This window comes from Rattus rattus, chromosome 5, assembly GCF_011064425.1.
Source record: "Rattus rattus isolate New Zealand chromosome 5, Rrattus_CSIRO_v1, whole genome shotgun sequence".
Lineage (NCBI taxonomy): Eukaryota > Metazoa > Chordata > Mammalia > Rodentia > Muridae > Rattus > Rattus rattus.
This window is the reverse complement of record NC_046158.1, coordinates 40,121,075-40,146,503: the sequence shown is the minus strand read 5'-3', so window position 1 is coordinate 40,146,503 and position 25,429 is coordinate 40,121,075. Positions and strand designations below refer to the sequence as shown.

General features: G+C 38.7%; 1 protein-coding gene across 1 annotated transcript in view; it reads left to right on the top strand.

Moving 5' to 3' along the window:
• Positions 1-1,528: 1,528 nt before the first annotated feature.
• Fap (fibroblast activation protein alpha) overlaps positions 1,529-25,429 on the top strand; it is a 57,978-nt gene continuing 34,077 nt past the window's right edge. The window contains exons 1-10 of the mRNA XM_032902527.1: positions 1,529-1,562; positions 10,060-10,154; positions 11,033-11,107; positions 12,513-12,565; positions 16,122-16,194; positions 16,875-16,995; positions 17,990-18,144; positions 20,309-20,412; positions 22,270-22,405; positions 25,246-25,290. Coding sequence (XP_032758418.1) covers positions 1,529-1,562; positions 10,060-10,154; positions 11,033-11,107; positions 12,513-12,565; positions 16,122-16,194; positions 16,875-16,995; positions 17,990-18,144; positions 20,309-20,412; positions 22,270-22,405; positions 25,246-25,290 — 891 coding nt within the window. The remainder of the gene's footprint in view (positions 1,563-10,059; positions 10,155-11,032; positions 11,108-12,512; positions 12,566-16,121; positions 16,195-16,874; positions 16,996-17,989; positions 18,145-20,308; positions 20,413-22,269; positions 22,406-25,245; positions 25,291-25,429) is intronic.

Below are 25,429 nucleotides of genomic sequence, written 5' to 3'. Positions count from 1 at the left end.
AGTAGATGCACTCACATGCAAGGAAAGTAGGTGGGCAGGCAAAAGGGAGTACTACCTTTCCCTCAGACTTCTTTATATGTGGCTATTCTCAAAGGTGACGGTGGCTATTCTAGGAGAAAGATTTCCCTTCTCAGTTAATCCTTCAAAAATACCATCACAGATATGCTCAGAGGGCCACCCTTCGTTCATTACAGATCCAATTAAATTTGACAACAATGATTAACCCATAGTATATACACTATTCATGTAAATTCTGGAAAGACGATACAACTAAATAGGGAAGTATCCCAAGTTCAATAATTAGAAAACAATATTTTTACATGGCAAAAATCTCTAAATATGTCTATGGATTGAAATCGATATTTATTTGTTTTTCCTTTGTTAGGGTTTTATTGCTGTGAACAGACACCATGACCAATGCAAGTCTTATAAAAGACAATATTTAGTTGGGGCTGGCTTACAGGTTCAGAGGTTTAGTCCAGTATCATCAGGGTGGGAGCATGGCAACATCCAGGCAGGCATGGTTCAGGAGGAGCTGAGAGTTCTACATCTTCATCTGAAGGCTGCTAGTGGAAAACTGACTTCCAGGCAGCTAGGGTGAGGGTCCAAAATCGATATTTATATTCTACATGATTTTAACAGAAATTGATAAATTGATCCTCAAACCCACAAAATAGCTGAACATTACTGAAAAATAGACCACAGGGACTTGTACTTCATATAACAGAAATAATTATAGAAAACTGCAATAAAGACATCACGTAACTAGTACAAAAGACAGTGCATAAATGTACAGAATAGCATAGTACAGGAGTAAAGCTTTATTCTGGAAGACAGCTCAGTGAGTAAAAGCTCTTACCCTGAAGCCTGGCAACCCACAGTTGATATCCTGATGAAGGATCTCACAAAAGAAACTGGATGCAGTGGTATGTATCTGTACTCCCAGGACTCCTGCGAGGAGACAGGGAATCATCTGACAACTCACTGGCCAGATAATCTTGCTGCAGAATAGACCAGAAATGGTAGAATTCCAGAGCTGACTTTCAAAATTTTCTGACCACTACAAATGCATCATGATAACACCCCCCATTTCTCTCTCTGTCTCTGTCTCTGCCAGTCTGTCTTTGTCTCTCTGTCTCTTTCTGTCTATCTATCTGTCTGTCTCTGTCTCACTCTGTCTGTCTCTGTCTCTCTCACTCTCTCTGTTTCTCTCTCTCTCTCTCTCTCTCTCACACACACACACACACACACACACACACACACACACACACACACACACACACACACACATACAAGCAAAAATGGTTAATTTTATAGCTACCCTGACAAGTCAGGTGGGACAAATACTGACAGAAACTTCAGTTGGGACAATTGTAAGTTCATGTGGAAAAGAATAGATCCTGCCCTTACACCCTGCAAAATACTAACTCGAAGTGGTCCAAAGACCCAACTAAAAGATCAAATTATTTGAACTCTCAAAACTCAGGGAAAATCCTAGGACCTTGAGCAGAGTGGTAATTTCTAAGCTATGACCAATAATACAACCTCAAAAGACAAAACAGGTAAGTTGAAAGTTTGCACGTTTAAGTTGCCAAGAATAACATCACAATAGTGAAAAAGGCTGTTCACAAAACAGGAAGAAATATTTATGAAGAGCGTACCCAACAAACAAACTGTGTTCCAGGTCTATAAGGACTTTTAGCAACTCCCACTAGGTGACTGAAAGTCTGTCTGGGGATGTACAGAGAAAATTAGCACGTGCCTAATACTCCAGTGGGTGGTGCTCAACATAATCCATCATTAGAAAACTGAGACTCAAAACCACAAGGAAATCCCAACAAGGAAGTAGCAGGAGAGCAAACGATCCACTGAGACGAAGTGTGCAGAGGAGATGCCGGAGAGCAGAGGGAGCCGTAGCAGTTGGGCTTTTCAGGCCTGACTGCTAAACAGTGACTGAGGAAAAAGGGACGGTCAAGGGTCACTCCCAGTCATTTCAACGGAGGCTTTGTAGAGGGCACACAGTACCACTTATGATGCAGAACCTGGATAAGGAGCATGGGGGTTATTCCATTTTATGTATTCTTTCTTTCCTTTTCCTTCTATTTCCTCCTCCTTCTCTTCTCCTTCTCCCGCCCTCTCTCTCCATCTATATCTGTGTGGACATGTGTAAACCACTCTACCATTGAGCTATACTCCCAGCTCGATGTTAAGTGAAGATGTTAAGAAGCTGCCCAGTCAGGACTGGAGTATATAGGAGTGGGGTTCAAGTTTGGTAGTGGTCCTAGAGGTGGGTCCTCCAAAATGTGTATGATCATCAAAGAATGAAATGATTTCTGAATGTAGCAATAAAGAAGCTACATCCCAATTTCAAACAGGAGTTAGAAGAAGATGTGCCACCACGGGAGACTGACACTTAAAAATGGACAAGGATCTGTTTGTGTTTATGAATCTCCACAAGGCTCTTGCATGCCTGCTAAGACTTTATGCTGACCATACTTTTAAAAAGTTGACCATGGGAAAGCTTGATGCTTCCTTTGAATGGCTTGTTATTTGGTATAAGTGCTCCCTTCTGAGATGAAGAGCTACTCCCTTCTTTAACCAGTCAGGAAGTGCTCTAACCTAGAAAGCTCTTTGGTCACAGACAGTTCAAACTTGATCCTTTTCATCTATGCTTTGGAGCCTAACTTTTCTTTGTCTTGTGTGTTATTTGGTTCTTGTTCTAGTTTTTATACTTGTTATTGTTTTACCACAAGTGTGCTTTCAGGTTAAATTCTAATGGTAAAGTACTCAGGCTCTGTAATCAGATGGTCCAAGTTCGCAATGCGTTAAGCATGTTAGTTGACCTCTCTAGTTTTCCATTCTTAGCTGGCAAATAGTGTTCACAACAGTGTACATCTCAGAGGAGCGCATGAAGACTTAACATGCATGTGTGTGAGAATGCTTGCAACTTGTAAAAAACTTAGTAAGTTGTAACGTATCCTATTCCTGACAGAAAATTGCTTCAGACCCCTTTTCGACATTGTCGGTCTTGACTCATATTTGATTTTAAATAACTGTAAGTAGGATTTTCACTCAGAGATTTCCTGGACGTAGTCCTTTGGACCTACTCCAGGAATATTCATGACCCGTGTGATGCTTAGAATAGAGCCCCCATTTAAACAGGCTCTTCACCAAGCTGGCTAGAGGATGGGAACAGTGCTCTGGGGCTATTTGGTCTTCGTTGAGTGGCCTTGTGTATCCCAACTCATTCATGAAAATGAGCACAGAAAGATGTTTGTCATTGTGTGCCTACTGAATATGGCCCACTCCTCCACATGTTTCCTGACAAATGGGATCATAGCGCTTGGATGTTTCTACTCTGATAAACACTCTCAATCTTTTAGGATTAGTCAATTAAATGGCAGACACAGCCTCATAAAGACACAAAGTTTTCAGAAAGAACTAGGGCGACAGCGGCTCATTACTTGCTTCTGAATCATTTCGTGATTCGTAATTTCTTAGATACATAATTGAGCTAACTTTCAGCTTCGCTTAATATGTTGAAAATTCAAATAATTAAAGCATGGCTAATTAGGGCATTTAAATGCTATATGAGTAACCACGCTAAAGATGGGCCAAATGGAGTTTACGGCACAGCCAAGGATGAAGTGTTAAATGGGCAAGTGTCAGTGATGTAGAGCAGACAGATACACTTTGACATTGCACTCTATTTCTTTGAAGCCAACAGAGTTCGGAGCAACAAATGCAAAGCCTCCATTCTAAAATCTTCCAACCATTGTATTCCAGGGTCAGTCACTGTCTGGAAAATGATTATACAATCCAATAATTCATCCAATCATTTGAATAATTAAATGTTTTAATGCAGGAGTGATCAACCTTGCTTAGTATGTTTACTTTCATATACATTTTTACACTGTTTCTCTCTCTCTCTCTCTCTCTCTCTCTCACACACACACACACACACACACACACACACACACCAGGGTGCTTTCTCTGTGATCTTCCATTTAATCTGAAGCAGAATGCTGAGTTTGCCTTTTCTTCTCTCTTCTGGGTTTACTCATGAGGGAAATCCCACTGTGGGCAATGCACAGAATCAATGCATAGGGACATGCATGTTGAAAGAGATCAACCACTTTTCCTGAGAGCTATGGTCACTATTTAGTCTGGTAGAAACTATTCTCCATACCACTCAGATTGCCACACGGCCTTATCAACTCCCAGTAGTTAGGAAGCAGCTCTGATGATGTACGCAGGGAGACACTGAACAAAGCAGACTTAGTGAAGCAAGTAAGAAGTACGCAGAAGCATTGAAAACGTTACCAACTACCAGACCTCAGACAGAGGCTCTGTTTCAGTGAGTTTGAATTTGAGATAAACTAAGAATCTTTTTTTAAAGAATATTGTGTTGGCCTGCTTTAAATGTTTATGTCTTCCTTATTTAAGAAAATTGTGTTGGCCTGCTTTAAATGTTTGTGTCTTCCTTATTTTTAATATTTATTTATTTATTTATTTATTTATTTATTTATTTATTTATTTATTTGAGACAGGGTTCCACACTGTAACCCAAGCTGGCCTGGAACTTACTTTGTAGCCTGGGCTAGTCACAAAGTCATAAAAATTTCCCTGCCTGGGCCTTCCTAGTACCAGGATGACAGGCAGAAGTGGCCATGCTGGGCTTTAGAAACTTGTTTTCTTTGTCTGTTTCAGTACTGAAGAATGAACCCCATACCCTGTCCATACTAGACTAGTGCTCAATCTCTGAGTTCTATCCATGACCCTCTCCTTTTTACTTTTTATGTTGATACAGTGTCTCTCTCACTAAGTTGTCTAGGCTGACTGTGAACACATTCAGTAGACTGTATAGACCTCGAACTTTCTGTTCCCTTACCTCAGAGTGGCTAGGATTATAGAATAGTGCCACCTGGAATAGATGTCTATCTTTTAAGTAGCATTTCAGATGACTCCAAAGACCAATTAGGGCAAATATTTAAATAAAGCGTCACGAAAGTGAAAGATTTGTATACATGTCTGTGTATGCATATGTATGTGTATATATATTACAATATGGATGGGTTTGTTTTTGAAGGAGACTAATCAAAAACAAGGTAACACAGATAAACTTAGGTTTTGGGTTTTTTTGTTTGTTTGTTTGTTTGTTTGTTTTTTATGATCCAAAGATATTTCTTGTGTGTGTCTCTGCTTTTTATAGAAGAAGGGCACATATTAGAAAGAAAAACCAAGCCTAGTTCTGGGTTCATAGATGCAGTCTTATGCCTTATGGAACTCATAACCAGACATGAAAAATACACATCTCCAATAATGAAATAGTGAATTAGCCCAATTCCAGTGACACTTTTGCAGTACCAAGGATGGGCTAGGTGACAAATGCTAGTGGAGAGTTCATGCCCCGGTGCTATGCTCACCATCTTTGTTGTTTTTTTTCCACTCCAATGCAATTTGATTCAACCTCCTAGAGTAGAGATGTGATAACCACTGAGGTAAAGAAAATCCCACAGGGAACAGAACACCCAATTCAAATTCTCCCTATTCCACCGGGGATGGACATAACTGGGCCCAGCCTAACATCGACATCTATACTTCACATAATCTTAGCCTACAAAGGTACCAAGAGGTTAGGGATGACCTTACCACCCCAGTCTGTGCCATGAGCCTTATCCTGTATCTGCACACATATATGTTGTGCATCTGCATCCGCTTGCTGGAGTTAAATACTGTTTTCCTTATGGCAATTAGTAATATGATTAATGCTATCTAGACACTTCACTGATATTTTGAGTCATCATATGACATAAGCCAAGTTCTCTAAATAGATTATTGGCATTTACAACTACTATGTGCCCATATACATAAGTGCCTAACTAGGACGTCATATCTATCAAGCACAACCTTTCTGTATCATTTAACTTCGAGATTTCGAAAGAGAATAGCAAACCCTGGGCATATTCCTGAGAAATCCAATAAATACCAGGTGACCAATAATGATATGAAAGAGAAAATGTCTGGGTTTTAAAAATCCTTTGGACAATTGGCCATGGGTGCAGTATTGGTCCTAGTTTTCTTAGAATCCTAGCTGTGACACGCTAGTTAAGGAGCAGTCCAACAGTAACTGATGGGTTTTGTTATGCTAGAAGTAAAGTGTACTTTGACTCTGTGCACATAGCCTCAGTTAGCTCTGCATGGAGAGAACTGTGGTTTAGTTCACGTTCAACAATTGCACAAACAAACCATTCCAGGGATCAAATCATTTGGGAAACATTGAGCTAAATAATGTTTGGAAGGACTGCCTAGATGGCTCAGTGGGTAGGCTTTATTTTTTATAAAATTGAGGAGCAAAGTTTGGATTCCTAGCACCCACATCAAGGCTGGACACTGGCAGTAAGCATTTGCAACCTCAGTGTTGTAGAGTAGAGGTAGAAGAATGCCGGGGACTTGACAGCCAGAGCTGCAATCTCAGGTTCTCTGTGAAACCTTTTCTCAGTAAATGAGACAAAAGATAAAGGAAAACACCAGCATCAACTTCTGGTGTTTGTTCATGTGTGTTCGTGTGTGTGTGTGTGTGTGTGTGTGTGTGTATTACACACACACACCGATGCAGAGAGAGAGAGAGAGAGAGAGAGAGAGAGAGAGAGAGAGAGAGAGAGAGAGAGAGAAAGAGAGAGACGGATAGACAGAGAATTGGGAGCAAGGTGAGGCTATAAATGCTTCATGCCGTGCTAATAAAGGACTTTCTTCCACCAGGGTCCGCATCCTAAGTGTTTTGAAATCTCCCCAGCAGTGCCAGATGCTGAGGACCAAGTATGCAAATACTTGAGCCTTGTAGGGAACTTTGTTTTCTTTTAAACCACAGCAGCAGTCAAACCCATGGTCACATCAAATGTGTGGATTATATGTACACCTGTGGGAATCTGGGAATACGTTAAAGTAGCCTAGGCGGTTACTGTTCACATCACTTGGTTGTGACTGCAGGGTATGAATGAGCAGTGCTTCAAGTTGAGTAAAGCAGGCCGAGCCTCATGTTTCCAAGTGTGATCTAGTATGGACGAATGGGGTCGTCAGTGTCTTCTAGTCAGATCCCTTATTTTTATGTGAGCAAGCTAGGGCTTAGGAGGCTCACCAAAGTAATATAGGAAAGTAGTAGAAGAATACATACCCACTCATACATACATGCATCTATGCATCCTTCCTTTCATATACATATTCATTCAATAAGTGCTTATGAAATGTCTGCATATGCTAGACACCAAAGATACGGTAGCAAATGAAATAAGGTAGGGTCTTCAGGTTTATGGCAATGGTTTGGGTTGTATAGGAGTTATAAAGTCCCTAATAAAAGTCACCCAAATGCACTTAAAATTTCAGAGACAGTCTCGCTAAAATAAAATAGCATATGCTTTGTAATTGTGACAATATAACCTGACTTGAAGGAGAGGGTCAGGGAGGACTTCTAAGAAGTAAAAGAATAAAATTAAACATGGAAGCCTAAATGGAAATCATAGGGCAAAGAAGGAGGGTAGAAAGAGGCACAGAAGCCCTCCAAACAGACAGGGATGTTGCGGTGGTTTAAAGGAGAAAAGTTCCCCATAGCCCCCTGCATTTGAACATATGTTCCCCAGTAGGTGGCACTGTTTGAGGTGGTTTAGATGGTGCAGCCATGCTGGAGGAAGTGTGTCACTGGGGGCGGGCTTTGCAATTAAAGGTTCCTGTGACATTTAGTTTGCCCTCTCTTCTTTATGCTTTCATTTAAAAGTGTGAGGTCTCAACTACCTGGTCCCGTTGCCATCCTGTAACTTGTTGATACCCCCTTCCCGCTAAAACGGGCTCTCCTCCCTTTGGAATCATAAAACCTGTCTTCCTTAAATTGACTTGGTCAGGGCAGTCTACCACAGCAACAGAAAAGTAACTAATGCAGGTGTTTACAGGCTAGAAATAAAGCCAAGCTTGCCTGGGGGTCAAGAAAGCCACGAGGGAAGAGCAGGAAAAACTGGTGGGAGAGGCTGTCCTAGACCTGCCAGAACCTGTAGTCCACGTTTAGAATTTTATCTTTATAATGAGAATCATGGCAAGCTATGCAAGACTGTTAGCAGAAGGATAATATTATGGTTCTCATCTTTAACAGTTTTATTTTCACCTGGGTGAATGCCAGACTCATAAATGCTATTTTGAGGTATTGGGCTTTCTTGTAACTTCGAGGTTCTAAGCAGTGGCCTGGAGAAGAAGGAGGTGGGAGGTAGGGAGGATAGAAACAGGTCCATGAAGGGACATTGAGAGGGCATTGCCTTATTGCCCATCTGCCTTAGCCTGGCTGCCTTAGGGCTCTCTAATGAGCTTGTCAGAAGGAAATAAAGCCATGCTAAAACATATAACTGCTTAGAGGGGTTCACAGGTAGAAGAAAGTTACACGTGGTTCCTGAGCTACAGAAGGTTAACCTCTCCACGAATCTACATAAAATTTTATGATAGGTAATGTGGTACTCCTTTCTGGTTTTATTATTTTTTTTGTAAAAGTGTGTATCAGGACTAAGAAAGTTGTCTGAATTAGCTATGGCCCTTCTTAAAATTTCAGAGGATAAGAATTCTGGCTGATCTCATTCGAATCAAGTGGGATTCTAAAATGTATCCTTGAAAACTGATTAGAATACTAAGCCAAACTTTGCAAGTGAGGAAATGTGGTCAAGGATAGAGAAGGGTTTGGGAATCTCAGGGCTGCATCTCAGCCTGGCTGAGAGAGTCACTTATGTAAGGTCTGAAGCTGTTGGAACTGTGCCTCCTGTCCTAGAAGTCCTTGACCAGTTCATTTTACTGCTGGAAGATAGTGTCCCAGCAGTTTTACAGTCTTCACCTTCCTCTACACAACCACCCACACACACATACCCTCCCCGCCCCCAACTCACCCATGACTGTCAGCAAACCCAGCGTCTATTCAGGAGTTAAACAGGCACTTTGCCATGGCTGAGAGCCTTCCCTTACCTGAGGATGAACAGATAAAGAAAAAGTTTAGAATTTAGTTGGGTGATTAACCTTGTTGCTAATTGTATGTTTCTTCCTCCCCCTTAAGTTTACAGCCCTGAAGGCAACACAGGAAGAACTCTTACCCTGAAGGATATTTTAAATGGAACATTCTCCTATAAAACATATTTTCCAAACTGGATTTCAGGTAAATGGATCATTTCTTCTGGGAGTTTGTTAAATATATATTCTTTTCTTGTCAGTGCAAAAGTTCTTTTACAATAGCTGGAGCTGCTGCTCACCAATTGAAATGAGCAAAGAGATGGATTATTAGGATTATTCACGAAAACTTTTTATAGTCCTGTTCATTCTGGGCTTGCACAATTGTTAGGATGCTACCTTGAATCTTAGCAGGAAAGCAGAAGTTAGGAGTTCTGTGTGGGAATGTTGTCAGTGAATGACATTGCTCTTGGGAGTGAGAAGCAGGTCCTCATCTAGGGGAAATCAAGAGAATTTTACCCAGTTGGAGCGTCCATCATTATTCTTAACAATCAAATGACAAGACAGTTCCCTCCTGACAAAAATACCTTTAAGGGTTACAGAATTGATACTCATAGTTCTTGTAATTAGAGCGCGGTCAAAGAAATGGTGAGGTTAAGTAGATGACATACTTGTGTATATAAAGGGTCATTTACCAAGATAGAGTATTGCCATTTTTCTCTTTTTATAAAAAGAAAATTTATGCGAAGTATTTTGTTGTGCTAAATCAAAACAAAGGGCAAATACATTTATTTTCATTATCGTAAAAGAAAACTCACCATTTTGAACTAGTTTGGCCCCTCTGTAGCTCAGAGAAAATAAGATGTTGTTTGTGAGCACCCTGAGTCAGTTAGAACAGGGCTGTTCTAACAAATGTACCATCTTTATGAGATTCAGAAGGAGCACATGGCCTTCCTTCCCATCACCTGCTTCTCTGTGTTGGACAGGGAGAAACACAGGGTGCATCTGAGGAGCAGAGGGGGTTCTTTTGTTGTGAATATCATCTTCAAGGGCAATCACTTTATCTTCTGCTTTCTTTTGTGTTTAAAGAGCAAGAATATCTTCATCAATCTGAGGATGATAACATAGTCTTTTATAATATTGAAACAAGAGAATCCTATATCATTTTGAGTAATAGCACCATGGTATGTATCAGCACCGTCCGGCTCCCTCAGAAACCTTTGCAAACACCCCACTGACCCAACACCACATTCAAAGTCTTAGTGGTGATCTGGATACAACCCATCTTCCCACCTCCATCCCCAGTGCCTTCTTCTAAACACACAGGACCACTGTCCTCTTTGTCTGCTCTACCCCATAACATCTTTTCTCCTCTGTGTAAATATATGGTATCAGATATACATTAGGGACCTAGAGTCAAGTGAACTGAGATTCAACTCCTGTCATTATTGTGAAACTTTGGGTAATGTAATAACCCTAGCTTGTTTTGCCTCGGTTTCTTCTACTACAAAGTGAGACCAATTAGACTTTTTAGGTTAACATAAAAAGTAAATCAAATAACATCGTAAAGTGCTTAGGGCATTCCTTAACATGGAATAAATGTTCAATAAAGGGTAGCTGTGATGTTTGGTTCAAGCTGTTCTCCTCTCCTGGGCTTGCAAGCCTCCTATATCTCTACCCTCAAAGGCCTACTAATCTTTCCAACTGAGCTTAAAGGATAGCCCTGTAGTCTCTAACCAATTACATTCTCCTTTGATTTTATCACCCCTCTCTTCATGCTTTTGCAGTGTTATACTTAATCACTTTTATAACTTTTTAATTTGCTCTGTCAGTCATCTTCGAGATTTAATATTATATGCTTCTGAAATTGTTTTTTTTTTAATTTTTATTCTATCCTCCCACGGTGTCTATTTCCCTCTGTTGCACTAGGTAGGGCACCTAGTTTTTGAAATCACACTGAAAAATGTCTGTGAGCCTATTAGTGATACGATGTTGCCATAGAGTGAGAAAGTCATGACGGGATATTTTTTCCTATGTTCTAATCAATGTCTTCATATTTCAGAAAAGTGTGAATGCTACAGACTATGGCCTGTCACCTGATCGGCAGTTTATATATCTAGAAAGTGATTATTCAAAGGTATCAACTATTTAATTTTGATAAATACATATAGATGTGTAATTATTTCTCCCATTAATATACAGATCAGTATATTAAAATTTAAGTTTCTGTAAGAAATTTTAAATGAAGCTAGGAGAGAAGGCTCCTTCCAGTGGGAGTGCATGCCTATCTCTAAATATGTAAAGAAAATTCAATTAAACACATAAAGCTTAGCTGAAACACACGCAATAATTTAACATACTTTTTTTTAGTTTGAATATCTGGTTATTCTCGAGTAGCAGAAAACACTTTTTTTTTCTAAGGTAAAGAAATTTTATTTTGGGATACCAATATGCATCACAAACAGAAGAATTATGCTGGCGTTTTGAGAACTCTTTGACACTATAACACATTGCTTAATTCTTGCTCAGTTTAGGCCCCCAAACTATATTGATATTTCAAACAAAAGAATCAACATGTAGCATATAAGTTGTGTAATCAAACAGGTGTACATGGTCAATATACCAAGGAAGAGGGCTCAACTGCGTATTTGAAAGTCCAATCCTTTCATAAGTGGCTGACACTTATGAATAAATGGTAGATAATTGACAATTATTTCACTTGTACTTCCGTGTGTGACAAAAGCACAGAGTGACTTTTTATTAAAATTCTTATAGCTCTTCTGAGATCAGGAAACTTTTAGCTACACTTTTCAGATCTCTCTGAGATAAAGTTTCCTAGTAGTCTTTCCTTCCTATTCAGACGGTAAAGTCATTCTGACCACTGCCAGGATGCTCAGTCAGGGGCTTCTTCTCTAGTAGCCCAGACCCTTATGACTTAAATACTCAGAAATATGCATGTCAGCCTAGTAGAGCATATCAAGGGATGGAGAGCCCTTTAAGAAACAGACTCCAAAACAATGCTTGCATTATTCACTGAACGCAGAAGGGAGATAAAAGACGGCTTTGTTCAGGAGGATTATTAAGATAAATATTCCTATTCATTTTCCAAGTTCTATGATTTATATACATGTGGCCAGAGAAAGGAAGGCATTTTGGGACAGGCTGTCGGGTGAAATTCACACTGACCAATTTCCAAAAGTAGTATCCTTTCCAAAGATTTCTGCAGACCCTGGAGGCTATGAACATCACAGGGGTGCTCCTCAATCTAGAGCATCATTCTGAGGACAAAGTGTGTCAAGGATGAGTCTTTTATGCTATGAAATGACTTTGGGTATGTTTTTCAATGGGGTGAAGTTTAGATAACGCTGAGGTGCCCTTTGGGACCTGGACAAACAGCACAAAACTACACAGTAGACATACAGGAGACCCTGATTTGCACTGAAACATGTCTGCCCTAGAGCCCAGTGAGGATCTATCATTGCATATGATTATGAATGATCTTTTAAAGCTTTGTCCTCTGTCTTGCCCCTTCTTCCTAACAGCTCTGGCGATACTCATACACAGCGACATACTACATCTACGACCTTCAGAATGGGTAAAACACCACCATTGCATTAATGTAGCTTACCTCTAAGACTTCTGGCTCTGATTCTGGTTTAAGACTACATGATCTAGCTACTGGTACTATGCAATTTGAAATATATGTCAGTGCACAGAACAGGACAGCCTTCCTATGACATAGTCACCTCTTATTCGACTATTATGCATTTTATATAAAAAGAGATCTTTAAGCTTTCTAATTTCAAATAGAAAAATATAGATGTGGTGTTTATGGAAATAAACGCACGTAACAAACAGACTTTTCAAGATGCATGGGAATGCGACTATTTTAAGGAGGGAACACTCCGCATTAGAAATATGCAGGAGGAAGGAGGGACCGCAACAGCCACTGTCTGGATACATACGTCACTCACTGGTTTAAAACTGATGGTTTGTAAAATTGACAAAATGTTCTCTTTAATGATTAAAGTGTTAAGTAACTCTTAATTAAAGAAGGGATAATTGGCATTTATATATTATTTCTTATGTAAATTTCAGTTTCGTGAACTAGTTGGCAGTTAAAAGGGAAAAAAATGAGTGTATAGGAAGATTGAAGGAAGAGTACGCAATGGCTTCCAGGCAGGGAACACAAAGTGTTGAAAACAACCGGCAAATATTTCAGTTCAGCTGATTAGAGGGGAGCTGCCTCCTAGGGAGGACAGGTAACTTAGAAGAGGAGTTGGGAACTGAAAACGGGGCAACAACCACTGACTAGGCAACCATTAAACCGAGTTTAGCCCTATTCTTCATGACAAAAGGAAATCCCAAAAAGATTTTATAGGAAGTGATGTGATCGGATTGGTACTTTAGAAAACTCTCTTTGGTTAATTGAGGAAATGGATTAGTGCAGCTCCTCATCTTACTACGATACCCTCTTGGCTGTTATATAAAAAGTAAGAATAATTACATGGCTTGCAGAGGTATTTAAAAGCCTCTTCTGGTCTACTGCCCCTTTTGTCAAGCAAAGAACAATTTTTTTTTTGGTCATGTCCTTATTTTAAAATGTTCAGGGAAGAAACAAGACCTGCTTTAAAAAAAAAAAAACATAGTTTTGGTTGATCGAATGGATCTGGAGTCTCTTTTCTGTTGCAATGCCACCATTAGGCAAGAAGTATTCACAGAGCTCTCTAGCCTGCAGAAAGCATATATAGAAATATGCAAATGAGCTGCAGGAACCAAGCCTGCTCCTAAGAGCCCTTCAGTCTGCCAAGATGGGAACTGGAGTCTTGCAGAACAGTTTGGTTCGGGCTTTAATCATGTCCTGCTTTTTTTTTTTTTTCTTACCATTTAAAAATTCTTGATGTTGAAGTCCACCAAATTGAGAAAAACCCAAGTAAAAAATATTCCCAATGCGAATAACAATTATTAATTTCTTAACAATGGCTTCAAAACCTAGTCAAACCACTGTTTGATGCTGTTGTATGTAAATTTATGTGTGTGTCTCTTTCTTCCCCCCCTCCACGTAACTATTTAATTTCCAGATATTTTCATCCAGGTAAAACAATATCATTTTAGTTGGAGATGACAACTTGGTTGAAAGTCAAGTTTTGATTAAATGTCCTCCTACTTGTCTGCCTCTGAAGATTATTAAAGATCTCTAACCAAAAAGCTATTTGCAACTGATACCCCCACACAGAAGAAGTCGCTTTTCTCCAGTAGAGTGTCACTGGGGTTTATCAGTTTCAGTCACACCCAAGGGCAGGTCCTACGCCCAAGAATAGTTGATCAACACAAAACGAATTCCATAGTTTTTGTCTTATTTGTTAATTTTATTTTCATTTTGTGCTTTTTGTGTGTGTATGTGTGTGTGTGTGTGTGTGTGTGAGACAGAGAGAGAGAGTGAGAGAGAGAGAGAGAGAGAGAGAGAGAACATCAAGCATTAAATTGAATGCATAAAGAGGGGGAAAGTATGATCAAAATATATTGTATGAAAAAAAATTGTTAAAAAAATAAAAGTCTTACAAAAAGTAATGAAGCTAGTTCTGGTTTTAATCACGGTGGGAATTATAGATGACAGTTTTTATAATACATCCCTTTCTCCATCTTTTATGGCATTAGTGACTACTCATAAAACTCAAAAGCGACAGCTCAATGGCTTTCCAGTCATAAAGAGACACGCAGTTGGATTTGTAGACTGTCATGTTTGTGACATTGCATAGCTTAATTGTACTCCATGCAGAAAACTTAGGCAGCGTTACAGTGTCAGTCAAAAGAAGCTTTAGGACATTAACTTGATACAGAATTGTAAACCAGGTAAAGAATGTCTTCTGCCTCATTACCTTTATGACAATCCTCATGTATCCATTTTACCCTTGCCTTGATGTACCTGGTGCTCATGCATTGCCCTCTGGCTGCCAGGATTCTTGCTGCAATGCCGATCCATAATGCCCTTCCTCTGAAAGCCCTTTCTGATCATTTTTTTCCCTCATTGCTAGGTATTGTTCTATGTGACGTAATAAATTCAATAAAGATATTTCAGGTCTTCCCAAGTGTGAGGGAGCAAGCAAGGTCGTACAGACATAAACCTAGGACAGTGGCTGTTAGTGGAAACGAACGGGGTCTTTTCAAAATATCTTCTAATTGGTCTTAGGAGTAGATATTGCTTTGCTGTTCCACAAAAACAGTATTGATAAGACTACTGAGACGATTTTCAAGCAGTCAACCTTTCAGCCTGGCAACGTATGGTTCTTTAGTACATAAACATTCGATATGTTCTCCTTGAAAAGCTGCAAGAACTCCACAATGCAATTCCCCTGGCTGAAGCTCACAGTGAGACTGTAAACATCAAAGTGAGATTTTTGACCAATAGAATATCTGAAATTTCCCCATGGGTGGAGAACTTTGCAAGCTTAAGGCACACTGCCCAGTATGCGATCTGTTTTTCAGTTTAGCTTGAGATCAGATGTTCCTTTCCTTTTCTGATTTCAAGTCAGATCCCTGGGGAGATTGTCAAATGGCATCTTATTTTCAAAAATTTGAAATTCATATGCATTCACAGAGATGGGGGTTGTGAATGAGAATGTGGAAGAGCACATATTAAACTGGAGCACAATTATAGAAACTCGGAGCTGGAAGGCCCGTCGGCGACCATCTTCGTCTGCTGTGTGCAAATTTTACAGTTTCAGGGGTTAAATGACTTGAGCTTTATTTGGGGTCTGCCCAAGAACCAGCAATGCAATTTTTAAGCCCTTCTCCTCTCTCTGTGTCTCATGGTTGTCTCCTGTGAGACAGTGGGGCACTCCAGTAGACAACTTCCAGATGACACAGACTGTCGGTGTGCTTGCTACCCATTTATCTCACTGGGAAGGTCTGAAAACAGAGAAGTCAGGTGACTTAAACCACCAAAGAGCGGATGGCAGCCATGCACTGTGCTGCAGTGCCTTACTCCCGTGTACGCCTCCATTGAACTTGGAGAAGCAAGGGTATCTCATGCAGATGTCCTTAATTTTAATGGCTTGTTTGCTTATTCTGTTTATGAATTGCTTTTTATATTGAACACCAAGAGTTGTTGTGGTTTTACGTATTTCTTTCTTTCCTTTCTTTCTTTCTAGGGAATTTGTAAGAGGATACGAGCTCCCTCGTCCAATTCAGTATCTGTGCTGGTCTCCCGTTGGGAGTAAATTAGTAAGTGTTTAGATTATAGAAGTGTTTAATCATTTAAATCAAAGAGGAGCCATTTGATTTTGGCCTTTGTTAAATTTCCCTGCCTAAAAGGAGAGATTGAGAGAGAGAGAGAGAGACATTATGACTATTTCAGTGGCTAAAAACGGGAAGAGTTTGGATAAATTGAAACCCGTTTGAGAATTCCGCAAAATCTCAAGCTCATGGATAGACTTCTTTAAATATCGCAGTCAAAAACTTTATCCTTATACTCAGCCAGAATGCGTTGTGCCAGAAAACTCAGGAAAAATATGGTTTTTCACAAGTTTCCCAGACTAGCTTCAGACAACATGAAATTTTGTCCAAGCTCTTATTTAAGGACTCTAAATAAAGATTAGATCTGGCTAGCTATTAATATTCAGGGGTTTATTTGACTACCTGTCAATATGCACAATTACTTATTGAATAATAAAATAGCTATATTGTAATAGAATTTAATTCTTACTTGATGCAGATTTTTAAATCATAATTAATGTTAATGTAAATTATGTAAATTTTTAACCTATTAAATTGTTTTAGTTGTGAATCCTTTTGCATCTGAATTACCAGTCCTTAAAAAGACAGTAGGTAAATAATTAAATATACATTGTTACTGTATTCATTAGGAAAATTTCCCTTATTGAGTAATTTTCTATCATTTCTAGGCATATGTCTATCAAAACAATATTTATTTAAAACAAAGACCAGGAGATCCACCTTTTCAAATAACTTACACTGGAAGAGAAAATAGAATATTTAATGGAATTCCAGATTGGGTTTATGAAGGTAAGCTATATTTCTTTTCCACTGCTGACATATTAGGTTTCTAACTGAAAATGATTTCACATATGCAGTAAAAAAATTAGTTGAATGGAATCCTTTTTAATGAGCTAGTTGTCCTTCTGAAAATAGGTTATATTAATAGGTTATAGATAGAAAGGGGCTGATCTTGAAGAATAAAGCCTTGTCAGAGACCAGTAGAATCTATATTCATGAATGTTACTATAAAGTGGAGATTCATATTCCAAGAAGTACATGGTCCTTAGCCGCTGAGTTAATGCATTATCCAATGTTTTTTTTTTTTTTTTGCTTAAGAAAGACATCTTCCCTCCCCCACCAAAGCTAAACAACTTCATTATTTTGCAAGAAAATGTTCTTAGTTTTTTTTTATATCAATAGCCTCTTGAATTTTATCCTTATTCTAGACCATGTAGGACACAGGACTTAATTAGACTTTAAGAGGTTGTCTAGTCTCTATTCCTTCAGTCCACTTCTTTAAAAAGATATGTGTGTGTATGTATTTTACACACATACACACACATGAGAACACACACACACATGCACACTGTCAAACTCTGTTGGTAATATCACTTGCCAGTAAAATCACAGCCTTCTCTTTCTACTTCAGGTACTGTCTACTTACCAGTCTGCTTTGTCTACCTATGTCTATAGTACAGTCTCTTTGGGCTACTTTAGCTTATCTTTTAGATCGGTCTAAGGGGAAAATAATTATTACCAATGTGTTTATTATTTATTTTAAATGTTACATTTCTGGTTAACAGCAATTACTAACAGGACTAATTGACATCTGATATAGAATGAAATTTAAACTGTTCCTCTTAATTCACAGTATTTTTTTTTAATGAACAAAGTATGGTGTATGTTATGAGCACATTAAAAACATGATTTAAGTTAATAAATATTTGTTTAGAAGTATTAACAATGACTTTCAAGTATTTAAGCAATGATTATAAATAATACATGAATTCTTATTTTTCAGAGGAAATGCTTGCTACAAAATATGCCCTTTGGTGGTCCCCAGATGGAAAATACTTGGCATATGTAGAATTTAATGATTCAGACATACCAATTATTGCCTACTCGTATTATGGCGATGGACAGTATCCTAGAACTATAAATATTCCATACCCGAAGGTATGCAAGTCGCTTTTAAGAGAGGCCTTCATCCCCCTGATGTCAAAATGAGCAATCATTACCACAAATAGAGGTGGGATCAACACTTTTGGAAAAGCTTCTTGTCCTTGTGTGTCATAAAGCAAACACTGTGCTGTGCTCTATTGTTTATGTGGACATCTGTTGCTTTGGACATCTGGGTATGCTGGAAGAAGTAATCTTTGCAAGATCTACTGCAGTATCTTTGCAAAAAGCATATGGTCCAGATCATGGAGGAAAAACAAGCTTAACTTAGTTTTAATTATTATATATATATATATATATATATATATATATATATATATATATATATTCTATGTTCCAAATTCAGGGTAAAAGTTCTGTTTCACAATTCTCTCTTGAATTCTCCTGTAAATGCAAACCAGAAAGGGAAATTCAAATATTGAATTTGATGTCTTTGTCAGGTAGTGTCAGACAGACACATGTTAAGATCTCTTGTGGACAGGTAAGTGGAGTTTTTGAGCCTCCGTTTCTTCCTTAAAGCAATTAATTAAAGTCAATATGATACATATTTTTCACTCAGTTCCAAGGCTAGAGGAGAAGGACCTAGGTGTATGGGAGAAAGGCTGAGTGACAGGGAGAAAGCATTGTGACCTATTTTAAATCTAGACAAAGGCAAGAATGAGAAGAGCCTGGAAAGGAATTTACCTCTTGTAAAAGTACTGGGTATCTTTTAGAATTTTTAAAATATACATAGCTCTTCGTGCTTTTATTTTCCAAGCCCTAGTCATGAATGACTCCAGCAGGTCCCTATATAAGATAGGATGGATGTGGCATTTGCAAACTTGGCTTTCGAAACAAGCCAAAGACACCCCAAAGAGAGAAGTAGAGAAGTAGAAATATAATGTTTATGTTAAAAGTCACTTAAGAAAAGGAAAGAGCTAGGAAATAAATGTTGAGATATAAGTCCCCTCAAGGACGGTGTAGAAAAATGGAAAGTTGGAGATGCTTAGAAGTGAAAAGTCTGATACTTGGAATCCAAAATTAAAAGAACTGAGTGTTCTGAAGACTCTGTGAGCAGGAAGGGATGAGGACACTCAGAACTGAGAAGCGACTCCCACTTATCTAAGTGTGTTCCTAAGTCTTCATGTTTCTTTACAGACTGGGGACACTAAAACCTCTAGCACTGGATGCAGAAATGAGAAAATTCCAAAGAGCCAAAAAAGACTCTAGAATGACTTCAGATCAGTAACTCTCAACCTATGGGTCCACCCCTTTGGAGGGGGGTGGACAAAGGATCCTTTCACAGGGGCTGCCTAAAACGTTTGGAAAACAGAGCTGTTTTCATTAGGATCACAACAAAATTACAGTTTTGAAGTAGCAACAAAAATAATTTTATGGTTAGGGGTCACCACAACACGGGGAACTGTAATAAAGGGTCATGGCCTTCGGGAGATTGAGAGGCACTGCTTTAGTTGAATGAAAAGTTAAGTCACTGAGCACTATGCTCTCAAACGCTGTGGATTCACATTTTAACTGCAAGATTCGTTCTGAAGTAAAATAACATCAATTCAAATCCAGTGTCTAGGCATGAAGCATGCTGTCATGTAAAATTTAGGTATTCAGTAGCACAAGAAAAGCAAACTAAGAAAAAAAATGTAAAAGCCCATGGACACCTTATTTGGTAGTGAGACTCCCCATCCTTTGGGATGGAAGCAATGGAAATGGACTGAGAGGTTTAGGGAGGAGAAGCAATCTGGTCATACAATCAGTGCATTTCATTTAATTCTTCTCTTTTATCCTCTTTCAAACCGATTTCCCTACCCTTCAGAGCACACGGGTATATTGGTTATTCTCTTTTTAACTAGTAATGAAACACCTGTCTCGAAAATCAGGGTAGAGTATGGGTTGTAGACATAGACTTTCACATCCCCGATAATTTCTCCTATAAATCAAGTCTCTCATTAGACACGTGAAACACTTTCGACTCTGGTTGATACAACATTGGTAATTGCCTTGCAAGTATAACAGGAATGAAGCCCCTGGCCACTTTGCAGAACATCTTCAACTGTTATTTACTGAGCTTTCCTCACTTATTAAAATATGCCTCGAGTGCTAAAGTGTCTTTAAAACATTGATGGTCAGTAAGATTGTATCAGCTTGTAAATTTCCATTTTCTTGGCAGGCCGGAGCTAAGAATCCCGTTGTTCGTGTCTTTATTGTTGACACTATCTACCCACACCATGTGGGGCCGATAGAAGTACCAGTTCCAGAGATGATAGCCTCGAGGTCAGTGATCCAGATCCCTCTCATGTGTTTAACCGAATTTTAACATGTTGAACTTCCTATTTCATAGTTTAGACTTCATTTCTAGTGAGTTGAAGAGACACATGCCATAAAGCAGAAAACTAACATGCAAATTAAACTTCACAGTTAAGTTTCTTGAACTAGTTTTTAATATACTCTGTTATGCATTTAAAGACTCATTTAAAGATGACCATGGTGATTTCTGGGGTTTTCCTTGGAGGTAGAAATATCAACTTGGGACCAAAGTGAAGATTGGCACGTCTTCAGCATGAGTCCTCTAAACTCTGGTCTAGTTCCCCTCCAGCCAGGATTTATGGATCTATGTGCATCCTGGGATATTATAAATCAGACAAGGAACTCTTCACAGACATTAGCATTGCCTGACTTTGAAATAATGTTTGGATTATCTAGATTCAGAATTGTAAGTCAAGAAAGTATTTACTGATAGAAAAAAGAAGTATTTGGGATAGAGAGATGCCTCAGTCTTTAGAACTGTAGTGATCCTGCAGAAGACTGGAGTTTCCTTCCAAGCACTCACATAGGGCAGCTCCAGGAGGCCTGATGTCCTCTTCTTCCCTTTGCTAGCACTGGGCTCGTGTGTATAAGCCTATACTCAAACCAATGCATATACACACAATCAAAAGTCAATTCCTTTTTCTTCCTTTCTGGGTTTTGTTTTATTTGTTTTGTTTTGGGTTTGGGTTTGAGACAAGGTTTCTCTGTGTAACAGAACCCTGGCTGCCCTGGAACTTGCTCTGTACACTAAGCTTGTCTCGACCTTGAAGCAATTGCTTGCCTCTGTCTCCTCAGTGCTAGAATTAGAGTTCTCTCTTCCTAGTATGACTCGGATATGCCTTTCTGGTTACCCTTGATTATACCAACCTTTCAGACCCAAGTCAGTCCTCTGTGTCGTTCTGTTTGAATTTTGGTGAAACTAAAGTACTCCAAGAGCCTCACCTGCTTAGCACAGAGGTCTTGTCTCTTCTCCTCCCGCCATATCAAGGACGGATGACAAATGATTGCCCACAATAGCCTAGTTAATGGAACCTTGAATATGCATTTTTTAAATATTATTTTCTTTAGGTGCCAAGTAATAGAAAAAGCACTTGAGTTGAGAGGCATGCTAAGCCCACTCAGATCATCTTTACATATCCACACCAGTACATTATTATTTCAAATTAATACAGAAACAAAGGCCTATATAGCTAAATAATTTCACTGAGGGTGGATACTGTGATAGGATGTCATGAGATCAGGATTTGAGCCCTAAGTTCCTTCTAGCTCTATGGAAAATTTAAAAGTTCTGTAATTTAGGCTATGAATTTCATTCACAGACAAGTATAGTCATGCTAACCATTGACACTTAAATATGTTATTAAAAACCATCAAAACTTTTTTGGATCACTTGATTATTAATACAATTTCAACACTTGACCATAAAACTTGGCTTCCACATGAACCCACCTGGAAACAAAGGTGAACTTCTCACTACGTTTGGCTGCTCTACGCCAAGCACAAAGTTTAAAAATGGGGTGATGCGGACATCGTAGAAAATGGAACACTTTCATCCCTCTTAGACAGATACCTATCTTTGCCCTTACATCCTAGTTTCCAAAAATGGGGAGAAAGCTCAAGTATGGATAATCTTCTTAGGTGAATGACCTCTTACTTATCTTAGCCAGCAGATCTATTTAAATACCATTCTCAGAGAAAGCTTGCCTTTCTTGTCTACTAACTATACATCCTATAATAACAGCTGTCTTTTAGAAACTTTAGATGGTGATATTACTTAAATGTGGTGATGGCGGACAGCTGAGACTGTTTTGGTCTTGTTGGCAGTGACTACTATTTCACCTGGCTCACATGGGTGACCAACGAACGAGTATGTTTGCAGTGGCTAAAGAGAGTGCAGAACGTCTCAGTCTTGTCTATATGTGATTTCAGAGAAGACTGGCATGCGTGGGATTGTCCAAAGGTAGGTGTATTAAAGCTACTGGCAAGTATTTCTGACAATGGAAATACGACAGGAGCCTCTCAGTCCTGGGTAACAGTTTGCTTTGCTAAGCGGGATCTGGTGCATTGAACCAAACTGAACCGCCACGTAAAACAATGGGCTGCATGTTCACAGCGGTTCACCACTCTTATTAAACAGAGCGCAGCAGTTGTTTTCCTGAGTGGCTTTTACTTTGAGTAGGGAGAGACACGAAATGAGCCAATGTGATGTTAGGATGGAGATCCAGCCATTGGAGACCCTCGGGGTAGTTAGTCAACAGAAGTGAAACAACGAAGATAAAACCTCAAATGAATGGGCTTATTATGGAAATAGATGTTTCACGAAAAATCGGAGAAGAAATGAAAATTAGACGAAATTGTCAAAATTGGAAAAAGTGCGAGAGTAAGTGAAGTAGTCCCTATTTTTAAATCAAAGGTAGGTGCTTGAGAAGAGGGCGTGGACCATTTGTCGTTCTGCACTTTGTGCTGCTGTCTAGGTTATCGGTGGAGAGCACTCCCTACTGTACAAACTGAAGATTGAGAGCTTAAAATAAGATGCAAATTTACCATCAAGCTTCCATTGTTTTTACTGCTCAAATTCAAACATAATCTGCTAAAACTAATGAGTCAGAAGGTACTGCACCAGTCTGAGTCATTGAAATATGCCTGCCTTTAAGTACTCATTTTAGATACTAATTTTTTTATTAAAAGTGGTTTCTATAAATAGGAAATATTGCTGAGTATGTTTTGAGAGAATTCTAATTATGAAAAAATATTTTTATTAAAACAAACATAGAGTTAACTTATTTTATGAAACTAGAGTCCAGATTAACCAAAGTAAGTCATTAAATTCCGTCTAATATTTAGAAGATTTTATTTTATAAGGAGAATGTTTTATTCTGCTTGAAAAGTTATCAGGGCCATATTACGCTGCATTTCCCAGGCTAAAAATGCTATTAGGTCATTACCCTGTCAGAAAAAGTCTTAAGTAAACGTAAGACAATTTGCAGGACACTGAGTTTATTTTACTTATGTGTTTATAACAAAGCCAAAAGATAAGTTTTAAGTAGTAGCAGTGAAAAAACTTGATCCCAATTAAGCTAGTTAATTAGAACTCACTGATCTGATTGGCTGGTTCTAGTTGGATATATCTTCAACACCCTGGAATCTAACATCATGAACTCAGCTTTAACATCATTAACTTGAAAACTATGAACACAGACAAATAAAAAATTGATTCATTTGCAATCTGAGATTCTAATTCATTAAAATCTGAGACAATATAACCTAAAAGGAAAGAAAATATAAAATGTCCTTACAGTGAGGAATAGAGGTCCCTGGGAAATGACCAGTATAGCTAGATAAGTAACTGCATTTAGAATATTTTGTCTGAATTTACTTACAATTTTCCAACAGCCATACTTACAACTAATGTGTTTGTGTTTTGAAAACCAGCAATGCTTGAGGTGATCAATCAATGTTTTATTCATGTTGCCAGAAATGAAAGAGGTAGAGAAGCTTGCGAGGTTATTTATTCTATAAAAATATTGGTGAGATTTATTAAGAAATTTATGGGATTCATGGTTCATTTATCCGACCAATAGCAAGTCCAAGAAAATGATGTATAGTGTGGAGTGGGTCTTCTGCTCCATAATGCAGTTCAGAAACCTAGGCCGATGGCATTTCTGTTATCTTAATGTGTGGTTCTAAGCCATTAACATTCAACTGGAGCTGGAAGAAAAGGGGGAGGGGTCTGCTTGAGATATTTCTATAGGGAAGGCTACAAATGGCTTGCTTCTCTTTCAGTTCACAGACTGTTTCTAGACCTTTCCAAATGACTACGGCCCATTGTAAGAGAAGCTGGGAAACATGGTTCAGCCTCTGAGAGACAATCCTCTCCCAAAGTATAGATACTGTTTCTTTCATAAATATCCACTTTACTCCCTCTGGGTGGTCTTTATTCCTAGCAGAGGTTTCCAGAACTTTTTGTCAAAAATTCTCTAGATTATTTCTGTTGATCCAAATGTTTAATATATCTGTGTCCTTGATCTGAGTCTTTATTAGCATTTCCTAAAAACAGAAATTGGCCTCTTTCTGCCTTAGCCATGACCAAATTCACATTGTCTCTCATGCTTACAATTACATTTTCTATATTAGGTAAGTGAAGCCCTTCATGGCATTTACTCACAGACATTCAAAATTCCCGGATGGCATCGAGGTTTCTCCAAGATCTTGCTGATGCCTTCTCTCTTCCAAATTCCCTGTGGTCTTTTTTTTTTCTTTCTGTCCACTGTGCTCACTACAGTTACAGTAGTCTATACCTATTAAGTCAACTCAGAATGTTCTTCATCTAGAAAAAAAAGTACTATTTACATTTTATAATTTCTAAATATGTATGTAAGAAGTGATACTTCTGAATCTTACTAAAACCTAAATATACAAATCTAGCTAAACCCAATTTGAAAAAAAAAAAAAAAAAAAAAAGAACACAACCTCAACTTCACTACGGATTCACTATGGAATCCTGTCTTCTCTGTATCTCATCACGTGCTTCATTTGGGCTGAATTTCCACATGTTTGTGATAATTCTGAGACCAGCCACGTGGAACAGCTAAGGAAGAAAAAATTCTGGAATTACGTTTACCACCGACTTGTCCGTATAGACTCAGTACACTGCTCCAAATACCTTTAACAAGGTCTCCTGAACTGGAAGCCGAGTCGTAGGACACTATGACCAGGCAGATTAACTGTTCGAAATGTCCAAATTATACATTTGAAAAACTGTCCTTTTTGTGCTTTAACATGGTCTTTCTTTGTTTGTAGAACCAGGAGCATATTGAAGAAAGCAGAACAGGATGGGCTGGTGGAGTATGATTTTTCTATCTTTTCGTTTATTTTAATGGCACCCAGCATATTCAGTGAACTGACTTTCACACAGTGTGTGCATTCCACCCTGCGTGCTGTGCCTAGGTATCGAACAGGGAAATGAATACAAACCACGTTATGA